Raw genomic sequence first — 26,714 nt, 5'->3', positions numbered from 1 at the left:
AAGAGGTTATAGAAAAATGCTTTTAAAAGTTAAAAAAAAAAGTTGGCCATGCCCACCCAGTCACATTAACCAAGCTCCCCCACCAAGCCATGCCCACAGAACCAGTAGTAACAAATTTTACATTTCACCCCTGGTGGAAACTAATCAAGGAGAGAAGCAACTCAGAAGTAAAGAGAAAGTTTGGGGATTTGGGGAAGAAACCACAGAGTCAGGTAGTGCATTCCAGACAATGACCACTCTGTTGCTGAAGTTGTATTTTCTGCAATCGAGTTTGGTGCAGTTTACCTTAAGTTTGTATCTATTGTGTGCTCTTGTATTATTTTGGTTGAAGCTGAAGTATTCATTGGCTGGTAGGAAATTGTAGCAGATGATTTTATGTACTATGTTTAGGTCAGACCGAAGATGGCGAAGTTCTAAATTGTCTAAGCCCAAAATTTAATGCCTGTGTTAAAAGATCAGGGAGAAAACCGTGTCCTCACTAGAGGACACAAATGACTTGACAGGACATAATCCATTGAAAAGTGCTGCTGTGAACTCCATGTGGTATCAGGGAGGGCATCCGACCAGCAAATGCTCAGCTCCCTTCGGTCACTCTAACCAGAATTAAGGGATTATAGGATCGTAAAAGGGAGTTTAGTTTAATCAATCAAAAACTCCATTGAAAGATCTGTGGAGCTAATAATAATAATAATAATAATAATAATAATAATAATAATAATAATAATAATAATAATCATAATAATAATAATATTTTAATTTGTATACCGCCCTTCTCCTGAAGGACTCAGGGCGGTGAACAACCAAGTAAAATACAACCACAGACAAATACAATATTAAAAATAGCCCTTAAAAACTTATTCAATTTGTCGAAAAAATTTAAAATACAAATTACACCCAGAGAAGGCCCTCCCCCTGGGGGCCGCCAGTCGACATTGTTTGGCTGATGGCACCCTAAGGAGTCCCTCTCTATGGGAACGCACTGGGCGCTGGGAGATAGAAGACGGCAGTAGACGGTCCCGTAAGTAACCCGGTCCTAAGCCATGGAGCGCTTTGAAGGTGGTAACCAATACTTTGAAGCGCACCTGGAAGACAACAGGTAGCCAGTGCAGTCTGCGCAGGATCGGTGTTACATGGGAGCTACGTGTAGCTCCCTCAATAACCCGTGCAGCCGCATTCTGGACTAGCTGAAGTCTCCGAGTGCTCTTCAAGGGGAGCCCCATGTAGAGAGCATTGCAATAGTCCAAGCGAGAAGTAACGAGAGCATGAATGACCGTGCATAAGGCATCCCGGTCCAGGAAGGGACGCAACTGGCGGATCAGGCGAACCTGATAAAAAGCTCTCCTGGAGACGGTCGTCAAGTGTTCTTCAAAAGACAACCGCCCATCCAGGAGCACGCCCAAGTTGCGCACCTTCTCCATTGGGGCCAACAACTCACCCCCAACAGACAGCCGCATCTGCAGCTGACTGTACCGGGGAGCCGGCATCCACAGCCACTCCGTCTTGGAGGGATTAAGTTTGAGCCTGTTCCTCCCCATCCAGACCCGTACGGCTTCCAAACACTGGGACAGCACTTCAACAGCTTCGCTGGGGTGGCCTGGGGTGGAAAAGTACAGCTGAGTGTCATCAGCGTACAGTTGGTATCTCACCCCAAAACCACTGATGATCTCACCCAGTGGCTTCATATAGATGTTGAACAGGAGGGGTGAGAGAATCGACCCCTGTGGCACCCCACAAATGAGGCACCTCGGAGTCGATCTCTGCCCTCCTGTCAACACCGTCTGCGTCCGGTCTGAGAGGTAGGAGGAGAACCACCGATAAACGGTGCCTCCCACTCCCAACCCCTCCAGCCGGCGCAACAGGATACCATGGTCAATGGTATCAAAAGCCGCTGAGAGGTCTAATAGGACCAGGGCAGAGGAATAACCCCTGTTCCTGGCCCTCCAGAGATCATCCACCAACGCGACCAAAGCCGTCTCTGTGCTGTAACCGGGCCGAAAGCCGGACTGGAACGGGTAGATAGACAGATTCATCCAGGTACTGGGGTAGCTGACATGCCACCACACTCTCTACAACCTTCGCCGTGCTGCCAAGCTGCCAGTTGGTTCTGTGTAGTTGCCAGTGGCCTGGAAAAAAAACAAAACCCTAAGCTAAAATCTTGGCAGGGAATCTCAGCATTTTGCCAAAACTGCTTCTCCTGCCTTTCTATCTGTTAGAATAACAGAGTTGGAAGGGGCCTTGGAGGTCTTCTAGTCCTCCTTAGGCAGGAAACCCTACACCACTTCAGACAAATGGTTATCCAACATCTTCTTAAAAACTTCCAGTGTTGGAGAATTCACAACTTCTGGAGACAAATTGTTCCACTGATTACCGTAATTGTTCTAACTGTCAGGAAATTTGTCCTTAGTTCTAAGTTACTTCTCTCCTTGATTAGTTTCCACCCATTGCTTCTTGTTCTACCCTCAGGTGCTTTGGAGAATAGTTTGACTCCCTCTTCTTTGTGGCAACCCCTGAGATATTGGAAGGCTGCTATCATGTCTCCCCTAGTCCTTCTCTTCACTGGACTAGCCATTCCCAGTTCCTGCAACCGTTCTTCCTATGTTTTAGCCTCCAGTCCCCTAATCATCTTTGTTGCTCTTCTCTGCACTCTTTCTAGAGTCTCAACATCCTTTTTACATCGTGGCAACCAAAACTGAATGCAACATTCCAAGTGTGGCCTTACCAAGGCATTATAAAGTGGTATTAACACTTAACATGATCTTGATTCTATCCCTCTGTTTAGGCAGCCTAGGAGTGTGTTGGCTTTTTGACAGCTACAGAATGCCAAGCATAGAACATCACTCCTTCTCCAGCTATGCAGGGGAATTTGAGCTGGCAGGGAGCCCAGAAGCCCTTCCCTGTGCCAAGGGGGGGGCTGCAGCATAGCAAAGGTCTCTCGGGAGCCTATTGCGGCTTTGCACGGAGTTATACAGTGTGCACAAGAAGGACCTGCCTTTCCCATCCCAGGCGGGTGAAAAGTTCAAAGATCAGCTTTATTAGCGACTTCGTAGCTGGATAAGAATTACTGCCAACGTATCCACCCACTGAACCAGTTTGCAGAGAAAAACCGAGCAGTACAGATAGTCCTCGACTTATGACTGCAACGGAGGCCAACATTTCCGCCGCTAAGCGAGACAGGGGGTTGAGTTTTTTCCCCCTGTTTACGACCTTTCTTGCCGGAAAGTGTTAAGGGAACCGTGGCAGTTGTGAAGTTGCTAATGCGGTTGTTAAGTAAATCCAGCTCCCTCCTTGACTTTGCCGGTCAGAAGGTCACAAAACGGGGATCACATGACCCCAGGATATTGCAACCATCGTAAATAGCGGCCGGTTGCCAAGCGTCTGAATTTTGATCATGTGACCATGGGGATGCTGCAACGGCCATGTGGAAAACGGTCATAAGTCACTTTTTTAGGCGCCGTTGTCATTTTGAAGGATCACTAAACCAACAATTGTAAGACAAGGGCTACCTGTACTTATAATAATAATAATAATAACAACAGAGTTGGAAGGGACCTTGGAGGCCTTCTAGTCCAACCCCCTGCCCAGGCAGGAAACCCTACACCATTTCAGACAAACGGTTAGCCAACATTTTCTTAAAAATTCCCAGTGTTGGAGCATTCACAACTTCTGCAGGCAAGTTGTTCCTCTGATTAATTGTTCTAACTGTCAGGAAATTTCTCCTTAGTTCTAAGTTGCTTCTCTCCTTGATTAGTTTCCACCTATTGCTTCTTGTTCTGCCCTCAGGTGCTTTGGAGAATAGTTTAACATAACATAACATAACAACAGAGTTGGAAGGGACCTTGGAGGCCTTCTAGTCCAACCCCCTGCCTAGGCAGGAACCCTACACCATCTCAGTCAGATGGTTATCCAACATTTTCTTAAAAATTTCCAGTGTTGGAGCATTCACAACTTCTGCAGGCAAGTTGTTCCACTGATTAATTGTTCCAACTGTCAGGAAATTTCTCCTTAGTTCTAAGTTGCTTCTTTCTTTGATCAGTTTCCACCCATTGCTTCTTGTTCTACCCTCAGGTGCTTTGGAGAATAGTTTGACTCCCTCTTCTTTGTGGCAACCCCTGAGATATTGGAACACTGCTATCATGTCTCCCCTAGTCCTTCTTTTCATTAAACTAGGCATACCGAGTTCTTGCAACCGTTCTTCATATGTTTTAGTCTCCAGTCCCCTAATCATCTTTGTTGCTCTTCTCTGCACTCTTTCTAGAGTCTCAACATCTTTTTTACATCGTGGCGACCAAAACTGAATGCAATATTCCAAGTATGGCCTTACCAAGGCATTATAAAGTGGTATTAACACTTCACATGATCTTGATTCTATTCCTGTTTATGCAGCCCAGAACTGTGTTGGCTTTTTTGGCAGCTGCTGCACACTGCTGGCTCATATCTAAATGGTTATCCACTAGGACTCCAAGATCCCTCTCACAGTTACTACTATTGAGCAAGGTACCACATATACGGTACCTGTGCATTTTGGTGTTTTTTTTGGCCTAAATGTAGAACCTTACTTTTTTCACTGTTGAATTTCATTTTGTTAGATAGTGCCCAATGTTCTAGTCTGTCAAGATCTTTCTGTATCTTGAGCCTATATTCTGGAGTGTTGACTATTCCTGCCAGCTTGGTGTCATCTGCAAATTTGATGAGTTCCCCATCTATCCCCTCGTCCAAGTCATTGATGAAGATGTTGAAGAGTACTGGGCCTAAAACAGAGCCTTGGGGTATTCCACTGCATACTTCCCTCCATGTGGATGTAGTTCCATTGAGGACTACACGTTGAGTGCGGTTGGTCAGCCAGTTACGAATCCATCTGGTGGTGGTGCTGTCTAACGCACATTTTTCTACTTTATCTAGTAGTAGGTTATTTATTTTATTTATTTATTTATTTATTTAATCAAATTTGTATACCGCCCTATCTCCCAAGGGACTCAGGGCGGTTCACAGGCCAATAAAAACATATAAATACAAATTAAGATCACAATTAAAAAACTTATTCTAAAGCCAAATTAATTAAAAATGATATAAATACTAAAACCAATTAAAATCAATATAAATTTAAAACCTAGTCCAGTCCTGCGCAAATGAATAAATATGTTTTAAGCTCGCGGCGGAAGGTCCGGAGGTCCGGAAGTTGACGAAGTACTGGGGAGTTCGTTCCAGAGGTGGGAGCCCCACAGAGAAGGCCCTTCCTGGGTGTCGCCAGACGACACTGCCTAGCTGACGGCACCCTGAGGAGTCCCTCTCTGTGAGAGCGCACGGTCGGTGAGAGGTATTCGGTAGCAGCAGGCGGTCCTGTAAGTAACCCGCCCTATGCCATGGAGCGCTTTAAAGATGCGTTCACCAACACCTTGAAGCGCACCCGAAGGCCACAGGTAGCCAGTGCAGCCTGCGCAGGATAGGTGTCACGCGGGAGCCACGGGGCTCCTCTATCACCCGCAGCCGCATTCTGAACTAACTGCAGTCTCCGGATGCCCTTCAAGGGGAGCCCCATGTAGAGAGCATTGCAGTAATCCAGGCGAGATGTCACGAGGACGTGAGTGACCGTGCACAGGGCATCCCGGTCTAGAAAGGGGCGCAACTGGTGCACCAGGCGAACCTGGTAAAAAGCTCTCCTGGAGACGGCCGTCAAATGATCTTCAAAAGACAGCCGTTCCTCCAGGAGGACGCCCAAGTGCGCACTCTCCATTGGGGCCAATGACTCGCCTCCGACAGTCAGCCGTGGACTCAGCTGACTGTACCGGGATGCCGCATCCACAGCCACTCTGTCTTGGAGGATTGAGCTTGAGCCTGTTTCTCCCCATCCAGACCCGACGGCTTCCAGACACCGGGACAGCACTTCGATAGCTTCGTTGGGGTGGCCCGGTGTGGAAAAGTACAGCTGGGTGTCATCCGACAGCTGGTACCTCACACGAAGCCACTGATGATCTCACCCAGCGGCTTCATATAGATGTTGAACAGAAGGGTGAGAATCGACCCCGCGGCACCCCACAAGTGAGGCGCCCGGGCCGACCTCTGCCCCCTGTCAACACCGCTCATGACCGATCGGAGATAGGAGGAGAACCACCAAACGGTGCCTCCCACTCCCAACCCCTCCAACCGGCGCAGCAGGATACCATGGTCGATGGTATCAAAAGCCGCTGAGAGGTCTAATAGGACCAGGGCAGAGGAACAACCCTATCCCTGGCCCTCCAGAGATCATCCACCAACGCGACCAAAGCCGTCTCAGTGCTGTAACCGGGCCGGAAACCGGACTGGAACGGGTCTAGATAGACAGTTTCATCCAGGTGTAAGGGAAACTGATATGCCACCATATTCTCTACAACCTTCGCTGCGAAGCGAAGGTTGGAGACCGGACGATAATTACCTAAAACAGCCGGGTCCAGGGCAGGCTTCTTGAGGAGGGGTCTCACCACCGCCTCTTTCAAGGCGGCCGGGAAGACTCCCTCCACCAAAGAAGCGCTCGTAATTGCCTGGAGCCAGCCTCGTGTCACCTCCTGAGTGGCCAGCACCAACCAGGAGGGGCACGGGTCCAGTAAACATGTGGTGGCATTCAACCTACCCAACAACCTGTCCATGTCCTCGGGAGCCACAGGGTCAAACTCATCCCATACAAGGTTGGTTATGGTCTACTTTATCAAATGCTTTACTGAAGTCCAAGTAAATGATATCAACAGCATTCCTCTGGTCCACTAATTTTGTCACTTTGTCAAAGAATGCAATGAGATTAGTCTGGCATGATTATGGGGCGGCTTATGATAACCATGGCAAACCATTTGAGTGACAGGAGAATTACTTGCATTTCTTGTTGGTGCTTCCTCCCCTTCCCCACCATCTCCCCTCCTCAGGTTGAAATCCAATTTTTTTTACTGCCGGTTCTGTGGGCATGGCAGGGGAAGGATACTGCAAAATCTCCATTCCCACCCCACTCCAGGGGAAGAATAGTGCAAAATCCCCAATCCCTCCCTACTCCTGGGGGGAAGGATATTGCAACATCTCCATTCCCACCCCACACCGCGGTGTGGCTCAGGCTGTAAGAAGCCTGTTATTAAAACACAGCCTGCAATTACTGTAGGTTCTAGTCCCACCAGGTCTAAGGTTGACTCAGCCTTCCATCCTTTATAAGGTAGGTAAAATGAGGACCCAGATTGTTGGGGGGGGCAATAAGTTGACTTTGTAAATATACAAATAGAATGAGACTATTGCCTTACACACTGTAAGCCGCCCTGAGTCTTCGGAGAAGGGCGGGATATAAATGTAAAAAATAATAACTCTGGAGCCAGCCAGAGGTGGTATTTGCCGGTTCTCTGAATCCTCAAAATTTCCACTACCAGTCAGTGGTGGGTTTCACATTTTTTACTACCGGTTCTGTGGGTGTGGCTTGGTGGGCGTGGCAGGGGAAGGACACTGAAAAATCTCCATTCTCTCCCCACTCCAGGGGAAGGTTACTGCCAAATCCCCATTTCCTCCCGATCAGGTGGGAAATCGGGAGGCAGAAAATAGATGGGGTCGGGTCCAGTCAGAATTTTTACTATCGATTCTCCGAACTACTCAAAATTTCCGCTACCAGTTCTCTAGAACTGGTCAGAACCTGCTGAAACCCACCTCTGCTACCTGTTCGCCAGAACCTGTCGGAACCTGCTGGATTTCACCCCTGCGCCCCTACTCTAATTTTCCAGGCTTTCCTGGAAGGAGAACCGCCAACAAGAACTTCTTGACCCCAAAGGAATCGGGAGAGGGAGGGTCTCAATCAATCAATCAATCAATCAATCAGAAAAGAGCACTAAGGGATCTTGGAGGTCTTCTAGTCCAGCCCCATTCAAGCAGGAGACCCTATATCAGTGATGGCTAACTTTTTCCGGACTGAGTGTCCAAAGCGCGTGCATGTGCCCCGAACCCCCAAAATGCAATGTGCGTGTGCCCTCCCCTGCGCCCCACCCTCTGTGCATGGGCACACAGGCCTGCCCCCCCCACGCATGCGCAGCAGAGACCAGAAGACCAGCTGACTGGCAGGAGGTGGGCGTGAATGCTGCATGCCTGAACTGGGGCGACAGCTCACATGCCATTAGAGAGTGCATGACACCTCTGGCACATGTCCCATAGATTCGCCCTCACGGTCTGAAAGCATTTCCGACAAGTGGCTGTCCAGTTTCTTCTTAAAAACCTCCAGGGGTGAAGCACCCACAATATCTGACAGCAAGCTACTTGTGGGGATAATAATAATAATAATAATAATAATAATAATAATAATAACAACAACAACAACAACAACAACAACAACAACAACAACAATAATAGTAGAGTTGGAAGGGACCTTGGAGGTCTTCTAGTCCAACCCCCTGCCCAGGCAGGAGACCCTACATCACTTCAGACAGATGGTTATCCAACATTTTCTTAAAAATTTCCAGTGTTGGAGCATTTACAACTTCTGCAGGCAAGTCGTTCCTCTGATTAATTGTTCTAACTCTCAGGAAATTTCTCCTTAGTTCTAAGTTGCTTCTCTCCTTGATTAGTTTCCACCCATTGCTCCTTGTTCTGCCTTCAGGTGCTTTGGAGAATAGTTTGAGTCCTTCTTCTTTGTGGCAACTCCTGAGATATTGGAACACTGCTATCATGTCTCCCCTAGTCCTTCTTTTCATTAAACTACACATGCCAAGTTCCTGCAACCGTTCTTCATATGTTTTAGCCTCCAGTCCCCTAATTGTCTTTGTTGCTCTTCTCTGCACTCTGCACTCTTTCTAGAGTTTTCACTCATTGCATTCACAACTTCTGCAGGCAAGTCGTTCCACTGATTAATTGTTCTAACAGTCAGGAAATTCTCCTTAGTTCTAAGTTGCTTCTCTAAGTTTTTCCCCGAAGGCCATCACTCTGCTAAACAAATAATTCCCTCAACACTGTCAGACTATTTACTGAATCTGCACTACTATTAATCGTTTCATAGTTCCCATCACCAATCTCTTTCCACTTATGACTGTATGACTATAACTTGTTGCTGGCAATCCTTATGATTTATATTGATATATTGATCATCAATTGTGTTGTAAATGTTGTACCTTGATGAACGTATCTTTTCTTTTATGTACACTGAGAGCATATGCACCAAGACAAATTCCCTGTGTGTCCAATCACAATAAATGTGATTGGACACACTTGGCCAATAAAATTCTATTCTATTCTATTCTATTAGTTTCCACCCATTGCTTCTTGTTCTACCCTCAGGTGCTTTGGAGAATAGTTTGAGTCCTTCTTCTTTGTGGCAGCCCCTGAGGTATTGGAACACAGCTATCATGTCTCCCCTAGTCCTTCTTTTCATTAAACTAGACATATCCAGTTCCTGCAACCGTTCTTCATGTGTTTTAGCCTCCAGTCCCCTAATCATCTTTCTTGCTCTTCTCTGCACTCTTTCTAGAGTCTCAACATCTTTTTTACATCATGGTACAGAATCACTCCCCAGGGAGATCCCTCCCATCAAGTATATCAAATATCGGTAGCAATGAGAGGATCTCATGGCAAATTTCAATACAGGTAGTCCTCGACTTAGGACCACAATCCAGCCCCACAAAATTTCTGCTGCCAAGCGAAACATTTTGCTCCCTTTTACGACCATCCTTGCTAGGGTTGTGAAGAGAAGTCAATGCGGTCGTTAGATCAGTTACACGGTTGTTAAGTGAATCTGGCTTCCCCCGTCGACTTTGCTTGTCAGGTGGTCACAAAAGGGGATCGCGTGACCTCCATCACTTTTAGCAACGCCGTTGTAACTTTGGATGGTCACTAAATGAACAGTTGCAAGGAGGATCACCTGTATTGTTTTAGTTGCCTAGTTGACAGTTACACACTTAAAGCACTCAAATATATTTAGATCGGTGTTTCTTGATCTGAGTGCTCCCCCTGGAGGGGCAGGTTCAAGTTCCGCCCAGGCGGTGTTGGGTGGAACTGGGTGGGAAATCTTAAGTAAGGGAGATGGGCTCCTTCACATTAAAAGGCCTCCAGGGATGGAAAATCACTCCAGACGTGGACTGCCCATCTCCCAGTTTCTCCTCTGTAAATCAGTAAATGGTTGTCTCCTGCTGACTTCCCGGACACGTCTGTTCTCTTTTTGGGAGCAAATGAATGAAACTCCCCCTTTCCCCCCCCGCAATGCCTTTATTTATTTATTTATTTATTTTTCGTATTTTTATACCGCCCTATCTCCCTAGGGACTCAGGGCGGTTCACAGCCAGATAAAAATATACATATAAATACAAAATAAAACATCCATTAAAAAACTTATTACAGATGGCCGAATAATTAAAAATGACAATACAAATAATAAAATCCCCATTAAAACCAATTCGAATTTAAAATCTAGTCCAGTCCTGCGCAAATAAATAGATGTGTCTTAAGCCCTCGGCGAAAGGTTTGAAGGTCAGGAAGTTGACGGAGTCCTGGGGGAAGTTTGTTCCAGAGGGTGGGAGCCCCCACAGAGAAGGCCCTTCCCCTGGGTGTCGCCAGCCGGCACTGCCTGGCCGACGGCGCCCTGAGGAATCCCTCTCTGTGAGAGCGCACGGGTCGGTGAGAGGCATTCGGTAGCAGCAGACGGTCCCGTAAGTAACCCGGCCCTATGCCATGGAGCGCTTTGAAGATAGTTACCAAAACCTTGAAGCGCACCCGGAAGGCCACAGGTAGCCAGTGCAGTCTGCGCAGGAGAGGTGTCACATGGGAGCCACGAGGGACTCCCTCTATCACCTGCGCAGCCGCATTCTGAACTAACTGGAGCCTCCGGGTGCTCCTCAAGGGGAGCCCCATATAGAGAGCATTGCAGTAATCCAGATGAGATGTCACGAGAGCGTGAGTGACCGTGCATAGGGCATCCCGGTCTAGAAAGGGGCGCAACTGGCGAACCAGGCGGACCTGGTAAAAAGCTCTCCTGGAGACGGCCGCCAAATGATCTTCAAAGGACAGCCGTTCATCCAGGAGGACGCCCAAGTTGCACACCCTCTCCATCGGGGCCAATGACTTGCCCCCAACAGTCAGCCACGGCTGCAGCTGACTGTACCGGGATGCCGGCATCCACAGCCACTCTGTCTTGGAGGGATTAGTCTAGCCCTGCGATTTCCTGGTGGTCTCTCATCCCATCCGGTTAGTTTTTCTTAAGATGCCCACCAAGGTGCTGCTGTAACAATTGCACATAAGTGGGAGTCAGGCCATTCTCTTTTGGGGGGCAAATGAATGAAACACCTCCTTTCTTTCCCCCAATGCCTCAGTGTAGCCCTGGGATTTCCTGGTGGTCTCCCATCCCCGCTTAGATGTATTTTAAGATGCCCACCCAGGTGTTGCTATAACAATTGCACAAAAATGGGAGCAAGGCCATTTTCTTTTTGGGGGCAAATGAATGATACTGCCCCCTCCCCACCCATGCCTCAGTCTAGCCCGGGGATTTCCTGGTGGTCTCCCATCCCCCTTTAGTTTTTCTTAAGATGCCCACCGAGGTGCTGCTGTAACAATTGCACAGAAATGGGAGTAAGGCAGTTCTCTTTTTAGGGGCAAATGAATGAAACTCCCCCCCTTTTCCCCCCAATGCCTCAGTCTAGCGTTGGGATTTCCTGGTGGTCTCCCATCCCCGCTTAGCTTTATTTTAAGATGCCCACCAATTGCACAAAAATGGGAGTAAAGCCGTTCTCTTTTTGGGGGCAAATGAATGAAACTGCCCCCCCTTTTTTCCCCCCAGTGCCTCAGTCTAGCCCGGGGATTTCCTGGTGGTCTCCCATCCCCGCTTAGCTGTATTTTAAGATGCCCACCGAGGTGTTTGCTGTAACAATTGCACAAAAAATGGGCGTAAGTGTGACCGGTAGGCAATCGAGGTTTGCTTCCAGGCCAGATTCCGCCTTGGAAAGCGCTTCCACTCTTCTTGCATTCAAACGTCTCCCCGATCCAACTTCCTCGTTTCGCGGGAGAAACCCCTTCCTCCCTTCTCCCCCGCTCCCGTGCCAACGTTTGCGGGGAGACGATGACGACGACGACCCTTGAGCTGCAGCACCCCTGGACCCCTGCAGAGCCACTCACCCCGGTGCTGATCTTCGTCACCCCGCGATGATCCATAGCCGCCCCTTCCCCACGAAGCGCTTCCACGGAAATCTCAGAGCCGAGATCGAAAGTGATAGCAGAGAGTCCCCGGGTTGCAGCGCCTCCCGCGGGCAGCAGAGGGCGCCCCGAGCTGTCAATCAGCCGCGCCCGTGGGCGCAGAGCCACGATTATCTCCCCCTCACCCCAGCCAGTTTAGTTGAAGGAAGGGGGTGCGGGGAGGGGGCTCGGCGTCGCTTCCCCACGCGGCTTCCCCACGCCCGGGAATCCGCTTCTGGGGCGGGGATGGGTGGGTGGGTGTTAGTTTCACTCGGGGATCGGGGCTGGTTCCCTGCCAAGGCGGCCTTTAGAAGGAAGCAGAGCCGAAGAGCGCTTTCCGACCACTAGGCAAGACTGACACCTCTTGTCCCAAAGGGGCTTTTTCAGGAGGCAACTTGGACTTTCTGTGGCTTTTTTGTCTTTTGAAGACGTTTCGCTTCTCATCCAAGAAGCTTCTTCAGCTCTGACCGGACGGTTGGGAATGGAAGTATATATATTTATTTTATTTTATTTATTTTATTTTGTCACAACAATATATGTACATAATAGAATAGAATGTTTTATGTACACTTTTATGTACACTGAGAGCATATGCACCAAGGCAAATTCCTTGTGTGTCCAATCACACTTGGCCAATAAAAAATTCTATTCTATTCTATTCTATTCTATGTAGGTATCATACAAAAAGATTATATAGTAAATAAACACATATATGGGTAAATATAAGGAGGTATAAGCATATATATAGGAAGAAGAAAAGAAAAAACAATAGGACAGGAACGGTAGGCACGTTTGTGCGCTTATGCACGCCCCTTATGGTCCTCTTAGGAATGGGGTGAGGTCAATAGTAGAAAGTTTTTGGATAAAACTTTTAGGATTATGGGAAGAGACCACAGAGTCAGGTAAAGTATTCCAAGCACTGATGATTCTGTTACAGAAGTCATATTTTCTGCAATCTAGATTAAAGCGGTTGACATTAAGTTTAAATCTATTGGTTGCTCTAGTATTATTGCAATTGAAGCTGAAGTAGTCTTTAACAGGAAGGACATTACAATAGATGATTCTGTGAGTTAAGCTTAGGTCTTGTCGAATACTCTTATATTGCCCTACTATTAATCTTCTCATCAAAACTTTTTACTGTTTTATTTGGCTGTGAACCACCCTGAGTCCTTCGGGAGAAGGGCGGTATAAAAATCTAATAAATGAAAAATGAAATGAAATGAAATCACCAATCTCTTTCCACTTACGACTGTATGACTGTAACTTTGTTGCTGGCAATCCTTATGATTTATATTGCTATAGTGACCGTCAATTGTGTTGTAAATGTTGTACTTTGATGAAGGTATCTTTTCTTTTATGTACACTGCGGGCAGATGCACCAAGACAAATTCCTTGTGTGTCCAATCACACTTGGCCAATTAAAAAAAAAAAATTCTATATCAGGGGTGAAATCCAGCAGGTTCTGACAGGTTCTGGAGAACCGGTAGCGGAAATTTTGAGTAGTTCGAGAGCTGGCAAATACCACCACTGGCTGGCCCCAGAGTGGGGTGGGAATGGGGATTTTGCAGTATCCTTCCCCTGGAGTGGGGTGGGAATGGGGATTTTGCAGTATCCTTCCCCCAGGAGTGGGGAGGGAATGGAGATTTTGCAGTATCCTTCCCCTGCCACGCCCACCAAGCCACGCCCACAGAACCGGTAGTAAAAAAATTTGGATTTCACCACTGATAGATAGATAGATAGATAGATAGATAGATAGATAGATAGATAGATAGATAGATAGATATGCCCAGTTGCTGTGGCCTAGAGGTGGAGCTCTTTCCTCACGATCAGGAGGTCGTGAATTCGATCCTAGGTAGAGGCAGATATAGGATCTCCTGCTTGGGCGGGGTGGTGGTGGTGGGGGGTTGGACTAGATGACCTGCAAGGTCCCTTCCAACTCTGTTAATCTGTAATCCTTGCAGATAGCTGGTTGTTTGCACCCTTTTAGAGCAGTGGTTCCCAATTTTTTTTTTTTTTTTTTGGCCATGCCCATCTCTAAAATCCTTATGCCCGCCCCTCCCCACTATAATTCTTACTATTCAAAAAGGGAAATCCTACTCACGCGGAGGAAACCTAAAAGGCCATGAACTTGGTTTAAACAAGGTTCTAAATTGCTCCCATTAAAAATCAAATCGCCCCCTTGCGGGCCGTAGGCCCCACATTGGGAACCACTGTTTCAGAGGGTTGTTGAATTTATATTGATTTATATTTATATTGATTGTTTCCTGATTGCTTATTTGTACCCTATGACTATCATTAAGTGTTGTAAGTGTTGTACCTTGATGAAGGTATCTTTTCTTTTATGTACACTGAGAGCATATGCACCAAGACAAATTCCTTGTGTGTCCAATCACACTTGGCCAATAAAAAATTCTATTCTATTCTATTCTATTCTATTCTATTCTATTCTATTCTATTCTATTCTATTCTATTCTATTCTATTCTATTCTATTCCAAGAGTGTTCATCCCAAATTGTATAGCTATAGCTGTATAGGAATATAAATCCTTCCATTCCCCACTATCTTGTCAGAGCTGAAGAAGCTTCTTGGATGAGAAGCGAAACGTCTTCAAAAGAAAAAAAGCAAGAAAGTCCAGTTGCCTCCTGAAAAGGCACCTTTGGGACAACCACGACCCGGATGAGCTGAGAATCTACAGACTTTTACTACACCGCTCGCTTCCTGAACTCTACTTTTCTCCCCTCTTTTTTAAATCCATCTGGACCCCAGGATGTGGGCTCTGTTTTCAACACTGAATGTTGGGATTTTCATATTGAAAATGGGGAAAAAATGTTTTGTGTTCTTTTTTTTTAAAATAATGCCCAGTTTTTGTTTGAATCACATGTCCATGAGATGGCTAGTGAATAAATTTAGTACAGGCAGTCCTCAACTTATAACAAGTTCATTTAGTGACCGCAGTTACAACAACAGTTGTAACTGTTCACTACCAGTTCACTACCAGTTCCCTTCCTAAACTTTGGTCACTAGCCACAGTCATCCCAATCTTCAAAAAAGGAGACCCCAGCTCAGTTGAAAATTACAGACCGATCTCTCTGTGCTGCGTCACCTGCAAAGTCATGGAATCAATCATCAACCAATCCATCACCTCACACTTAGAAACTAACAACCTACTCTCTAATAAACAATTTGGTTTCAGGAAAAAATTATCATGCAACTTACAACTTCTCCACAACATATGGACTACAAATCTTGATCAAGGCAAAACAATAGATGCAATCTACATAGACTTCTGCAAAGCTTTTGACTCAGTGGTACATGATAAACTCCTCCTAAACACTGAAAAAAGTGACTTGGAAGCTATTTGCACAGTTATGACTGTTGTGGCATCCCCAGGGTCACATGATTTACATTCGGATGCTTGACAGCTGGTTCATATTTATGACGGTTGACTTGTCCCGGGGTCACGTGATCCCTTTTTGCGACCTTCAGACAAGAGACTCAAGGGGGAAGCCAGATTCACTTAACAACCGGGTTATTAATTTAAGAACTGCAGTGATTTGCTTAATGACATTGGCAAGAGAGGTTATAAAATGGGGCAAAACTCAACATATGTCCACTCAGCAACATAAATTCTGGGCTCAACTGTGGTCGTAAGTCGAGGACTATCCCTACTGATACTAGAAGATCAGCATTATCCCCTGTGTTGAGTTTGCAGCATCTGAGAATTCCTGACAAGAATTGTTAAGGGTAATCTGGGTTCACAACCAAGGTTGTGGACTGTTGAGCAGAGTACCCTACGCATGAAAACGACTGAGACTGGTTGTATACAATAACAGTCACTTGCAGACAAACTGGAGTTTGATATTCCTTTACTTTTAGGGAAAAGGCAAAGACATAGTTCAAAAACAATTCCAGGTCATATACATATAAAGCCAGTCAGGGATGTTACAAATATCAAGTCTTCTAACCGACGTAGACTTGCACAACGAACAAGGTCTTCTTTCAGTTCGGCAAAACACAGTTCAATACACAACAGTCAGTATCTTGAGGAATCAGTAACTAGCCATGATCAAGCAACAATCATAAAGCTCCAACATACAGTTGCAGCATGTCATTAGGTTACAATCCCTGTAGATTCCCCACAAGCCATAATTTAGTAGTCCTTTTATACATTGGCTACAGAGCTCAACCAATCAGGATGCTTGCATGATGAAGCACAGCCTTAAAGCAATATCCTGCCTTTCTACAAACATACATAGTTAGTTTATATATTGCCTGGCCAACTAGTTAGCCAAATAACAATTTCCTGACAAGGATGCAAACCAGCAAAACGATACAATTGGGCATTGGCTGTGTTCACATGACCCATGTACCCGCTTGACGATTTAGCGCCTTGTTAAAAGGAGAGTTTGTACATGCTGAGCCCCAAAAGAGGAACTACTGTGCAGCACTACAATTTTAGCTGGTTTGTGTGAACGCAACTGCAAAATTAATGATCTTGATCAGGCCTGTTGTGTGAATCCGGCCATGATGCAAACCTTGCACTGCTTGGCAGAAGCTCATTCGGCTTTTGGCCTCCTTCTTGAAACTGGGTCAAAATATAAACCTCCTGGCTACATTTCTTCTCCCCGCAGATGATACATTACATTTCCCCTCCTCATTTCTCCTTTCCCTGGAGAAGTGCAGATCCCTCTTTTCTGGCAGGTTTTTTTTTCTTTCTTTCGTTTTTTGGCCTTCAGAATGCACTGATTCCTGATTATTACCAAGTCTAATCCTTGCAGTTTTCCAAAAGTGGTTTGCCATTGCCTCCTTCTTAGGGCTGAGAGAGAGTGACTGGCCCGAGGCCGAAGAGCTAACTTCGGGCCTAAGGCCGGATTAGATTTCAGAGTCTCCCACTTCTTAGCAAGTGCCTTAACCACTACACCAAACGGGCTCTTGGCAATTCTTTGGATCCGAATAAAAATATTGTCTAACAGGGGATTGAGGGGAAGGGATGTCCTTGAGGTGCGGTCAAGAGTCAAAATGGCAGCCTGGCCTTTTGAGGCTTTGCCTTTGTTTTTTTAAATGAGGGCTTTTTCTCAGGGCTGTCTTAACAGCATTATGGGCCCCCCGGCAAGGCAGTGTACCGGGGTCCCTACGACAACGGCTGTGGGTGGCTCAGGCTGTAAGATAGCCTGTTATTAAAACACAGCTGCCTGCAATTACTGCAGGCTCGAGTCCCACCAGGCCCAAGGTTGACTCAGCCTTCCATCCTTTATAAGGTAGGTAAAATGAGGACCCAGATATATATATATGTAAAGAATATGCATTAATATATTAATTTGATATAATAAAGGGAACAATAGGACAGGAACGATAGGCACTTTTGTGGCTACCGTTGGGCGGAGGAGGAGCAGAAGGAACGTGTGAAACGGGTCAGCGGCTGGCCCGTGTAAAACCAGAGCGCAGTGGGGGCGGGGGAAAGCTGGCGCGATTTGTTTGCGGGCACGTGTGAATGCGCGGAACAAGAGGCTACGGGGCTCAAGCTCTGCACGGGAAGGCCAGGAGTGGGAGTGAAAGTCGCGTTGAAAGTTTGAGAACCACGGAGCGGTCATTTTCTCTCTCCCCTCCCCCCGCCTCTCCCCACTTTCCCTCGATCGCATTCCCGCACACCGCTTTCACTTTTTATTTATTTTGTCACAACATTATATATAAACACATATAATGAAAGAAAACAATAGGACAGGAACGGTAGGCACTTTTGCGCAGTTATGCACGCCCCTGAACTTATTTTTAACTTATTTTTTTATTTTAACTTAACTTATTTTTATTTATTTCTTTGGTGCGACGAAGCTTCACCGGTTGAACCACCGCCTGGCTGGAACCAGCCTTCGCTGGAAGGCGCCCAGCATCCTCCCTTCCCTCCGATGTTTATTTTTCTCCGACTTCTTACTTTCGCTTTCGGCTTCCGGGAAAGCGGTTGTTTCTCCGAAGCTCTGCTGGCCGGGTGGTTTCCAGAGCCGGGCGGGAGAGGCGTCGAGACCTGCCCACCCATCGGCTCCCCGCCGTTCCAGTCTGAGCCGGCTGCCGTCCGCGGAGGAGCTCTCTTAAATCCCCTTCTCGGGTCCCCCCGCGCGTTAGATCGCGACCGCTACTTTATCCCCCTGCTCCGCTGCCGTCGCTCTGCAAACGGGAAAGCGCCGGGCGGCGGGTTGGCCTCTGCGAGAAGCTCCCTCCAACCGCCGGTAAGTCGGTTCTCAGCAAAGCGGCAGACTTATTTATTTATTTATTTTATTTTATTTACTTTATCACAACAATATATGTAGGTATCATACAAAAAGATTATATAATATATAAACACGTATATGGGTAAATATAAGGAGGTATAAGCATATATGTATATAGGAAGAAGAAAAGAAAAACGATAGGACAGGAAGGGTAGGCACTTTTGTGCGCTTATGCACGCCCCTTATGGTCCTCTTAGGAATGGGGTGAGGTCAATAGTAGACAGTTTTTGGTTGAAGATTTTAGGATTATGGGAAGAGACCACAGAGTCAGGTAAAGTATTCCAAGCACTGATGATTCTGTTACAGAAGTCATATTTTCTGCAATCTAGATTAAAGCGGTTGACATTAAGTTTAAATCTATTGGTTGCTCTAGTATTATTGCAATTGAAGCTGAAGTAGTCTTTAACAGGAAGGACATTACAATAGATGATTCTGTGAGTTAAACTTAGGTCTTGTCGAAGGCGACGGAGTTCCAAGTTTTCTAAGCCTAGGATTTCAAGTCTGGTGGGATAAGGTATTTTGTTGTTTTCAGAGGAATGGAGAACTCTTCTTGTAAAATATTTCTGGACACGTTCAATTGTATTGATGTCAGAGATGTGGTGAGGGTTCCAAACAGGTGAGCTGTATTCTAGAATTGGTCTAGCAAATGTTTTATATGCTCTGGTTAGTAGTGTGGTGTTTTTGGAAAAGAAGCTACACAAGATTAGGTTTACAACTCTTAGAGCTTTTTTTGCTATGTAGTTGCAGTGGGCTTTGGCACGTAGATCATTTGACATGAAAACTCTGAGGTCTTTAACGGGAATGGGGTCATCTGTAAGGTAATGTCCATCAAGTATGTATGTAGTGTTTGGGTTCTTTTTTCCTATATGTAAGACTGAGCATTTGCTGCTTGAGATTTGGAGTTGCCAAGTTTTAGACCAAGCGGTTAGATGATCAAGGTCTTTTTGAATGATGGATGTATTGTCTGTGGTGTTAAATAGTTTGACATCGTCAGCAAAGAGAACACAATTACTTGAGATATGGTCACAAAGATCATTAATGTATAGAATAAAGAGTGTTGGTCCAAGGACGCTGCCTTGAGGAACTCCACTCTTGACAGGAACAGGATTTGATAAAGCATTGCCAATTTTGACCACTTGTTGTCTGTTAGACAGAAAAGCAGATATCCATTTGTGAAGGGGTCCTGAGATGCCATAGGATTTTAGTTTTAGGAGAAGTTTATCGTGTACTACTGAGTCAAAAGCTTTGCAGAAGTCTATGTAGATTGCATCTATTGTTTTGCCTTGATCAAGATTTGTAGTCCATATGTTTTTACAGTGGAGAAGTTGTAAGTTACATGATAATTTTTTCCGGAAACCAAATTGTTTATTGGAGAGTAGGTTGTTAGTTTCTAAGTGTGAGGTAATGACTTCGTTTACCGCTGCTCTTTTTTTTTTTCCCCTTTTCTCTCCACTCTTCCCTTGCTCTCATTTTTTTTCTTTCTTTCCCTTTCTCGACAGGATTTCTTCCAGCGCTGCTCCAACGAATTACGACAAACTTCTTTGCCCTTCTTAGAACCAAGGTGGGCGATGAAGCTGGCCTTGTGGTCCTGGGTCGCCCTGGGGATGCTGCTGGACTTCCTGGCCCTCCACCTGGCTTGGAAATGGACCCCCGCGCCCTCGGGGAACCCTCTGGCTTTCCTCTGGGCCATCGCCATGGGGCGCTGCCTGTCGCTCGTCCTCGCGGGGGGTACCCTCGCCAGCACCGGCGGCTTGGACAAGCTTCCCTGGGGGGTGCTGTTGGAAGGGGCTTTGGTCCTCTCCATCCAGATGCCCACTTACGTCAGCCTGCAGTACCTCTATCAGCCCAAAGGGGGCGCCCTGCATCTGGCCGCCAACTGGGGCAAGACCGACATCCTTGCCCTCAATTACCTGGTGGTGGGGGCCGTGATGCTGCTGTTCCATCACCTCCTCCCTTGGGGGGGGCCAGGATCGGGAAAGGCACCGTCGGCTTCCTTCGGGCGCCTCATCTCTTGCCTGAGGCCGGAGGCGCTGCGGTTTGTGGCCATCACGGTGCTTATGGTGATCTCATGCATGGGTAAGTGGACCTTTTACTTATTATTTATTTTTATTTATTTATTTATTTTGTCACCATAGTATATATAAGCATAAGCATGAAAATAACTATATAACATATAAGCACATATATATATAAGCATAAGTATGTGATAACTATATTAATTGGATATAATGAAAGGAAACAATAGGACAGGAATGGTAGGCATGTTGGTGCTCTTATGCACGCCCCTTACAGATGTCTTAGGAATGGGGTGAGGTCAATAGTAAGACAGTTTTTGGTTAAAGCTTTGGGGATTCTGAGAAGAGACCACAGCAGTGGTTCTCAACCTTTATAGTGCTGCAACCCCTTTAATACAATTCCCCACGATATGGCGATCCCTTTAATACAATTCCCCATGATGTGGCGACCCCAACCGTAAAATTATTTTTGTTTTGAATTTATCGCGCCTGAAGCCATCTTGGCTAGCGATCTGAATTGCTCGCGATTGCCTTGAGGATGTAGGCATTAAAGCAGAGACTCCTCCCCTATTAAATTTATGGCGCCTGAAGCCAGATTAGGCTAGCGATTGGGAGTGATTGCAGCTGGCTTGAGAGGGAGACATCAGAGCAAAGATTTCTCTCTTTTTTAATTCATCACGCCTAAAGCCAAATTTGGCTAGCGATTTGAAGAGCCTGCAGCTAGCTTGTGGAGTCAACCATTGGAGTGTGATTCTTCGACTCGCAAGTATACTTCCCATATTTCTGATGGTCTTAGGCGACCCCTGGCAAATCGCCATTTGACCCCCAATGGGGTCGCGACCCACAGGTTGAGAACCGCTGGACCAGAGTCAGGTAGTGTGTTCCAAGCATTAATAACTCTGTTACTGAAGTCATATTTTCTGCAATCAAGATTGGAGCGGTTAACATTAAGTTTAAATAGTTTGCTCTTGTATTGTTGTGATTGAAGCTGAAGTCGTCTTCAACAGGAAGGACATTGCAATAGATGATTCTATGAGTTAAACACAGGTCCTGTCAAAGGTCCTGTCGAAGGGGGGGCTGGGTGATCCCTTTCAATCAACCTAGACGTTTCCACAATACCTTATATAGATAGTCCTTGAGTTACAACTGTTCATTTAGCAAACATTTGAAGTTGCAATAGTGCTGAAAAAAGTGACTACCAACCAGTCGTCACGCTTATGACCATTGCAACAGCCTTATAGTCACAAGGTCAAAATAATGTATTGGCAACCAGCACATAACAGTCGTTGCAGCATCCTGAGTTCATTTTATCGCCAATCATAACCCTCTCAGCCGGCTTCCGAGAAGCAAACCTAATACAGGAAACAGGATTCACTTAATGACCACATGATTCACTTAAAAATTGCAGTGTTTCGGCAATAATATAATATAAATTGTAAAGATACAAGCCACAAGGTTGTAGTCATAAGTGGGAGGAGACAGGGTACTTGGAAGGATGAGAAGAGTAATAGTAATACAGTCTTAGTAAATAATTTGACAGTGTTGTGGGAATTAGTTGTTTAGCAGAGTGATGGCATGTGGGAAAAAACTGTTCTTGTGTCTAGTTGTTCTGGTGTGCAGTGCTCTATAGCATCATTTTGAGGGTAGAAGTTGAAACAATTTATATCCATGATGTGAGGGGTCTGTAGATATTAAAAGAGGGAGGGAGGGAGGGAGGGAAGGAAGGAAGGAAGGAAGGAAGGAAGGAAGGAAGGAAGGAAGGAAGAAAGAAAGAAAGAAAGAAAGAAAGAAAGAAAGAAAGAAAGAAAGAAAGAAAGAAAGAAAGAAAGAAAGAAAAGTGGGATTTAGAAGAAAAAGGCAGCAGCAAATTCCTACAAGCCAGTCAGAAGTTTTTTTATTTTATTTATTTATTTTTCATATTTATATACCGCCCTATCTCCCTAAGGACTCAGGGCGGTTCACAGGCAGTTAAAATACATATAAATACAGATTAAAACGACAATTAAAAAACTTATTCTATAGCCAATCATTAAAACCCGTATAAATAGTAAAAATAGTAAAAACCCCTTAAAACCCATAACTTTAAAATCTAATCCAGTCCCGCGCAGATGAATAAATGTGTTTTAAGCTCGCGACGAAAGGTTCGGAGGTCCGGAAGTTGACGAAGTCCTGGGGGGAGTTCGTTCCAGAGGGTGGGAGCCCCCCACAGAGAAGGCCCTTCCCCTGGGTGGCCAGGCACTGCCTGCTGTGGCACCCTGAGGAGTCCCTCTCTGTGAGAGCGCACGGGTCGGTGAGAGGTATTTGGTAGCAGTAGGCGGTCCCGTAAATAACCCGGCCCTATGCCATGGAGCGCTTTAAAGATTGTCACCAGCAGCCACATAAGGATTATTGCTCCTAGATGAGAAAATTGAGAGAGAACATTGGTGGCTCATTGCACTGCAAGCCACACCCCTTTCCCCCATGCATGTAATGTACATACTTCCATTGGGACAGTGCAGTGCTACTGTTAGGCCTCACTTAACAATCGATCGCTTAATAACAGAATAATAGAGTTGGAAGGGACCCTGGAGGTCTTCTAGTCCAACCCCCTGCTTAAGCAGGAAACCCTATAACATTTCAGACAAATGATGGTCTAATTTCTTTTTAAAAACCTCCCGTGTTGGAGCACTCAGAACTTCTGGAGGCAAGTATTAATTGTTTGCAACACATCCTCAAAATTACGACTGCCACCCATGAACACGCGCAAAGCCACATAAGCGCATTGCAGGCTTGCATTTACAACTGGTTGCAATGTCCCATGGTCACATGTCTGCAGTTTGTGGAGTATTTTGTTGTTTTTCGGCAAAAGACGCACCAATTGAATATGCTAGATTTGTACGACCACGTGGTTTGTTTAAAAATCACATAACAATCATTGTAAAAAAAGTATTTATTTTTTTTTAATTTACATTTATATCCCGCCCTTCTCCGAAGACTCAGGGCGGCTTACAGTGTATAAGGCAATAGTCTCATTCTATTTGTATATTTACAAAGTCAACTTATTGCCCCCCCCAACAATCTGGGTCCTCATTTTACCTACCTTATAAAGGGTGGAAGGCTGAGTCAACCTTGGGCCGGGCTTGAACCTGCAGTAATTGCAGGCTGCTGTGTTTTAATAACAGGCGCCTTATAGCCTGAGCTATTACGGCCCATATTGTAAAATCGAGAACTCATGTGATGACCCATCTAATGACCACAATGACTTGTGACCAAAATTCCTGGCTGAATCGGAACATTCAGTTAAGTATTTATTTTTTTAATTTACATTTTATATCCGCCCTTCTCCGAAGACTCAGGGCGGCTTACAGTGTATAAGGCAATAGTCTCATTCTATTTGTATATTTACAAAGTCAACTTATTGCCCCCCCCAACAATCTGGGTCCTCATTTTACCTACCTTATAAAGGATGGAAGGCTGAGTCAACCTTGGGCCGGGCTTGAACCTGCAGTAATTGCAGGCTGCTGTGTTTTAATAACAGGCTCCTTACAGCCTGAGCTATTACGGCCCATATTGTAAAATCGAGAACTCGTGTGATGACCCATCTAATGACCACAATGACTTGTGACCAAAATTCCTGGCTGAATCGGAACATTCAGTTAAATATTTATTTAATTCCTCCCCCCCGCCGCCCCCCCCCACTTATCCTACACGGGGACTTCCAAACGTATAGAGGCTACAATTCCCAGAATCCACAGCTTTTTATTTGTTGATTTTTCTGGAGGACTTTAATCCAGAACCCAATAAAACCAGCCAGAGAGAATTGTAGGCTAGCTGCAGTGTGATATTTTACTTAGCCCATTAAGGGTCAGAACAGGCTCCTATAATCACGCAAAATTAAGATTAAAAAAAATAGAAAATGGTTTCAAGATAAAGATAATAGAAAAGGTCTACAGAGATTCTCAGTCATCCAGGTCATGAAGCTTCTTGGATGAGAAGCGAAACGTCTTCAAAGAAAAACCAGGAAGTCCAGCTGCCTCTTGGAAAAAGGCAGCTTTGAGATAATACAAAATGGTTTCACTCTTTTTAGGCTACGGAGCATGGGAATCCGCAAAAGTCAATAGGCCATGATTATGTGATTGAGTTTTGAATTTTTTTAAAACTACATTTTATATACCTCCTTGCACATATATGCAGAAACTTTTCTGTTTAACATTTTTATTGAGTTATAAAATATTCTAAAATCGAAAAGCGGTGAGGAGGAAAAGGCAGAAGAGATGTGAGAAAGGATAAGAAAAGAAAAGAAAAACATTGACTTCCAACTCTTTGTGTTGCAGTAAAATAAGGCATGAATATCAAATCACCACTTTTTGCTTTGTCATAATAATATGAACTGTAAAGATCTGTCGAGCTACTCGGTAAAACCCCAAATCAAAGTTTCATTCTTTTCTACATTAAGCATGAAGTTCAGAAGTTTTCCACCAAGTAGAAAACAAAAGTACTTATGTTCTTTTCTTTAATCAAAGTGGTCAGTTTTGCCATTTCAGCCAACTCCATCAACTTCTGCAACCATTCATCCATAATAGGAGTCGAAGTGTCTTTCCATTTTTGTGCATACAATGGTCTTGCTGCCGTCAACATATATAATAACGAAGTTATATTACTTATATATGGAGAAACTTGGTACATGCATATTTAAGAGGCAGTGTTTGTCGTGTCGAATTGGGGAAATTGTGTTTGTTACCCTGTTTCCCCCAAAATAAGACATCCCCTGATAATCCCAATCGGGCTTTTGAGCGCATGGCAGTAAGGCCAAGCGCTTATTTCAGGGTTAAAAAAAATATATAAGACAGGGTCTTATTTTCGGGGAAAACCCGAAACGCAGCAAAACCGAAATTTTAAGCACATTGCAGAAATAGCAGTTGCAATAGACTTGTATACCGCTTCACAAGTCCTCTCTAAGCAGTTTACAGAGTTAGCCTATCCTTCAAGGTCACTTCTAACAGATGGTTTTTGTCGCTGACTTGCAATCTTGTGTGCTTGGAACGTGCCGTTTGCTATTTCTGGCCTCATTCTCCTCCGAGAATAGACTCTGGAAGAGAGCTGGCGGAGTGCCAGTTCAAGCAGGCCTGGTTCCTACATACCAGAGGGATGGCTGAAATGGAGGCAGAAACTTTGAAAGAGTAAAGGCAATTTGCTAAAATGGCTGTCACGGAAAACGAGAACCTATATTATAATCAGGGTTTTGTAAAATCAAAGAATGTTCCTATACGGTGATTTCACTTCAGTGCTGCCCTCACAACGCCTTGTTTTAAGTTTTCTGTTACTTTCCCCCTCTGAATGTGTTAAGTCAAACAATGACAGATGTCTTCCTACGTATTTGTAATTTCAGGCATTTTTCCTGTATCGCATTTCTTGTGAACGAATCTGTACAGAGTCGGGTCACTTCTGATTTCTTTTTTATTTTCAGCTGGAGTTTTGGAATGTGAGTTTGGATATCTAGGCTAGGGCCTCCATTTTTTAAAAAAAATTTCTTTCAAAGCAACCATTATAAGTATCAGCGGGGGAGGGGGAATGGGATTTTTACAAGGATTTATTTCTGCTTTTGTTGGGGAAAAGAAAGGAAATGCCATCTTAGTTTGAGCGAAATAAACTAATAAAAAAGTAGCAGTAAAAATTTCAAAGTATCCACACTCAGGCTGTCAGGAAGGCAGATTTTAATTTTGTGGTGTACATTTCAAAAAGTGGGATGTGGTGGCTCAGTGGCTAAGACGCTAAGCTTGTCGATGGAAAGGTCGGCAGTTCAGCAGTTCGAATCCCTAGTGCTGCCGCGTAACGGGGTGAGCTCCCGTTCCTTGTCCCAGCTTCTGCCAACCTAGCAGTTTGAAAGCACGTAAAAAATGCAAGTAGAAAAATAGGGACCCATCAAACATGATGATTACAAAAAAGGTGCTAGAGTGTGCAGAATCAGATAAGTTAATGATGGAACAGGGGCCTCTGTGGCTCAGACTGCTAATGCAGTCTGTTATTAACAGCAGCTGGCAGCAATTACTGCAGGTTCTAGTCCCACCAGGCCCAAGGTTGACTCAGCCTTCCATCCTTTATAAGGTAGGTAAAATGAGGACCCAGATTGTTGGGGGCAATAAGTTGACTTTGTATATAAATATATAAATAGAATGAAGACTATTGCTAACATAGTGTAAGCCGCCCTGAGTCTTCGGAGAAGGGCGGGATATAAATGCAAATAATAATTAAAAAAAAGAACAGAGTGGAAACAATTTACTATAAAACATGGAACAGATGGTATAATTGGCTGGAA

The 26,714-nt window shown here is 45.2% G+C and overlaps 2 protein-coding genes across 4 annotated transcripts in view; one reads left to right on the top strand and one right to left on the bottom strand.

Moving 5' to 3' along the window:
* The window catches only part of PSMB9 (proteasome 20S subunit beta 9), a 42,569-nt gene extending 24,392 nt beyond the window's left edge, over window positions 1–18,177 (bottom strand). For 2 of the 3 annotated variants that reach the window (XM_058170507.1, XM_058170509.1), the window contains exon 1: window positions 18,071–18,177. In XM_058170507.1, coding sequence (XP_058026490.1) covers window positions 18,071–18,172 — 102 coding nt within the window. In that variant the 5' untranslated portion in view covers window positions 18,173–18,177. Of the gene's footprint in view, window positions 1–12,084; window positions 12,348–18,070 lie in introns of those variants that run through there. The other variant, XM_058170508.1, reaches the window with a different exon arrangement.
* A 53-nt stretch (window positions 18,178–18,230) lies between these two features.
* The window catches only part of TAP1 (transporter 1, ATP binding cassette subfamily B member), a 41,424-nt gene continuing 32,940 nt past the window's right edge, over window positions 18,231–26,714 (top strand). The window contains exons 1-2 of the mRNA XM_058170510.1: window positions 18,231–18,362; window positions 19,904–20,480. Coding sequence (XP_058026493.1) covers window positions 19,973–20,480 — 508 coding nt within the window. The 5' untranslated portion in view covers window positions 18,231–18,362; window positions 19,904–19,972. The remainder of the gene's footprint in view (window positions 18,363–19,903; window positions 20,481–26,714) is intronic.

The sequence above is a fragment of the Ahaetulla prasina genome, chromosome 2 (genome assembly GCF_028640845.1).
Source record: "Ahaetulla prasina isolate Xishuangbanna chromosome 2, ASM2864084v1, whole genome shotgun sequence".
In the NCBI taxonomy this organism is placed as follows: domain Eukaryota; kingdom Metazoa; phylum Chordata; class Lepidosauria; order Squamata; family Colubridae; genus Ahaetulla; species Ahaetulla prasina.
This window is presented reverse-complemented; position numbering and strand designations above follow the sequence as displayed.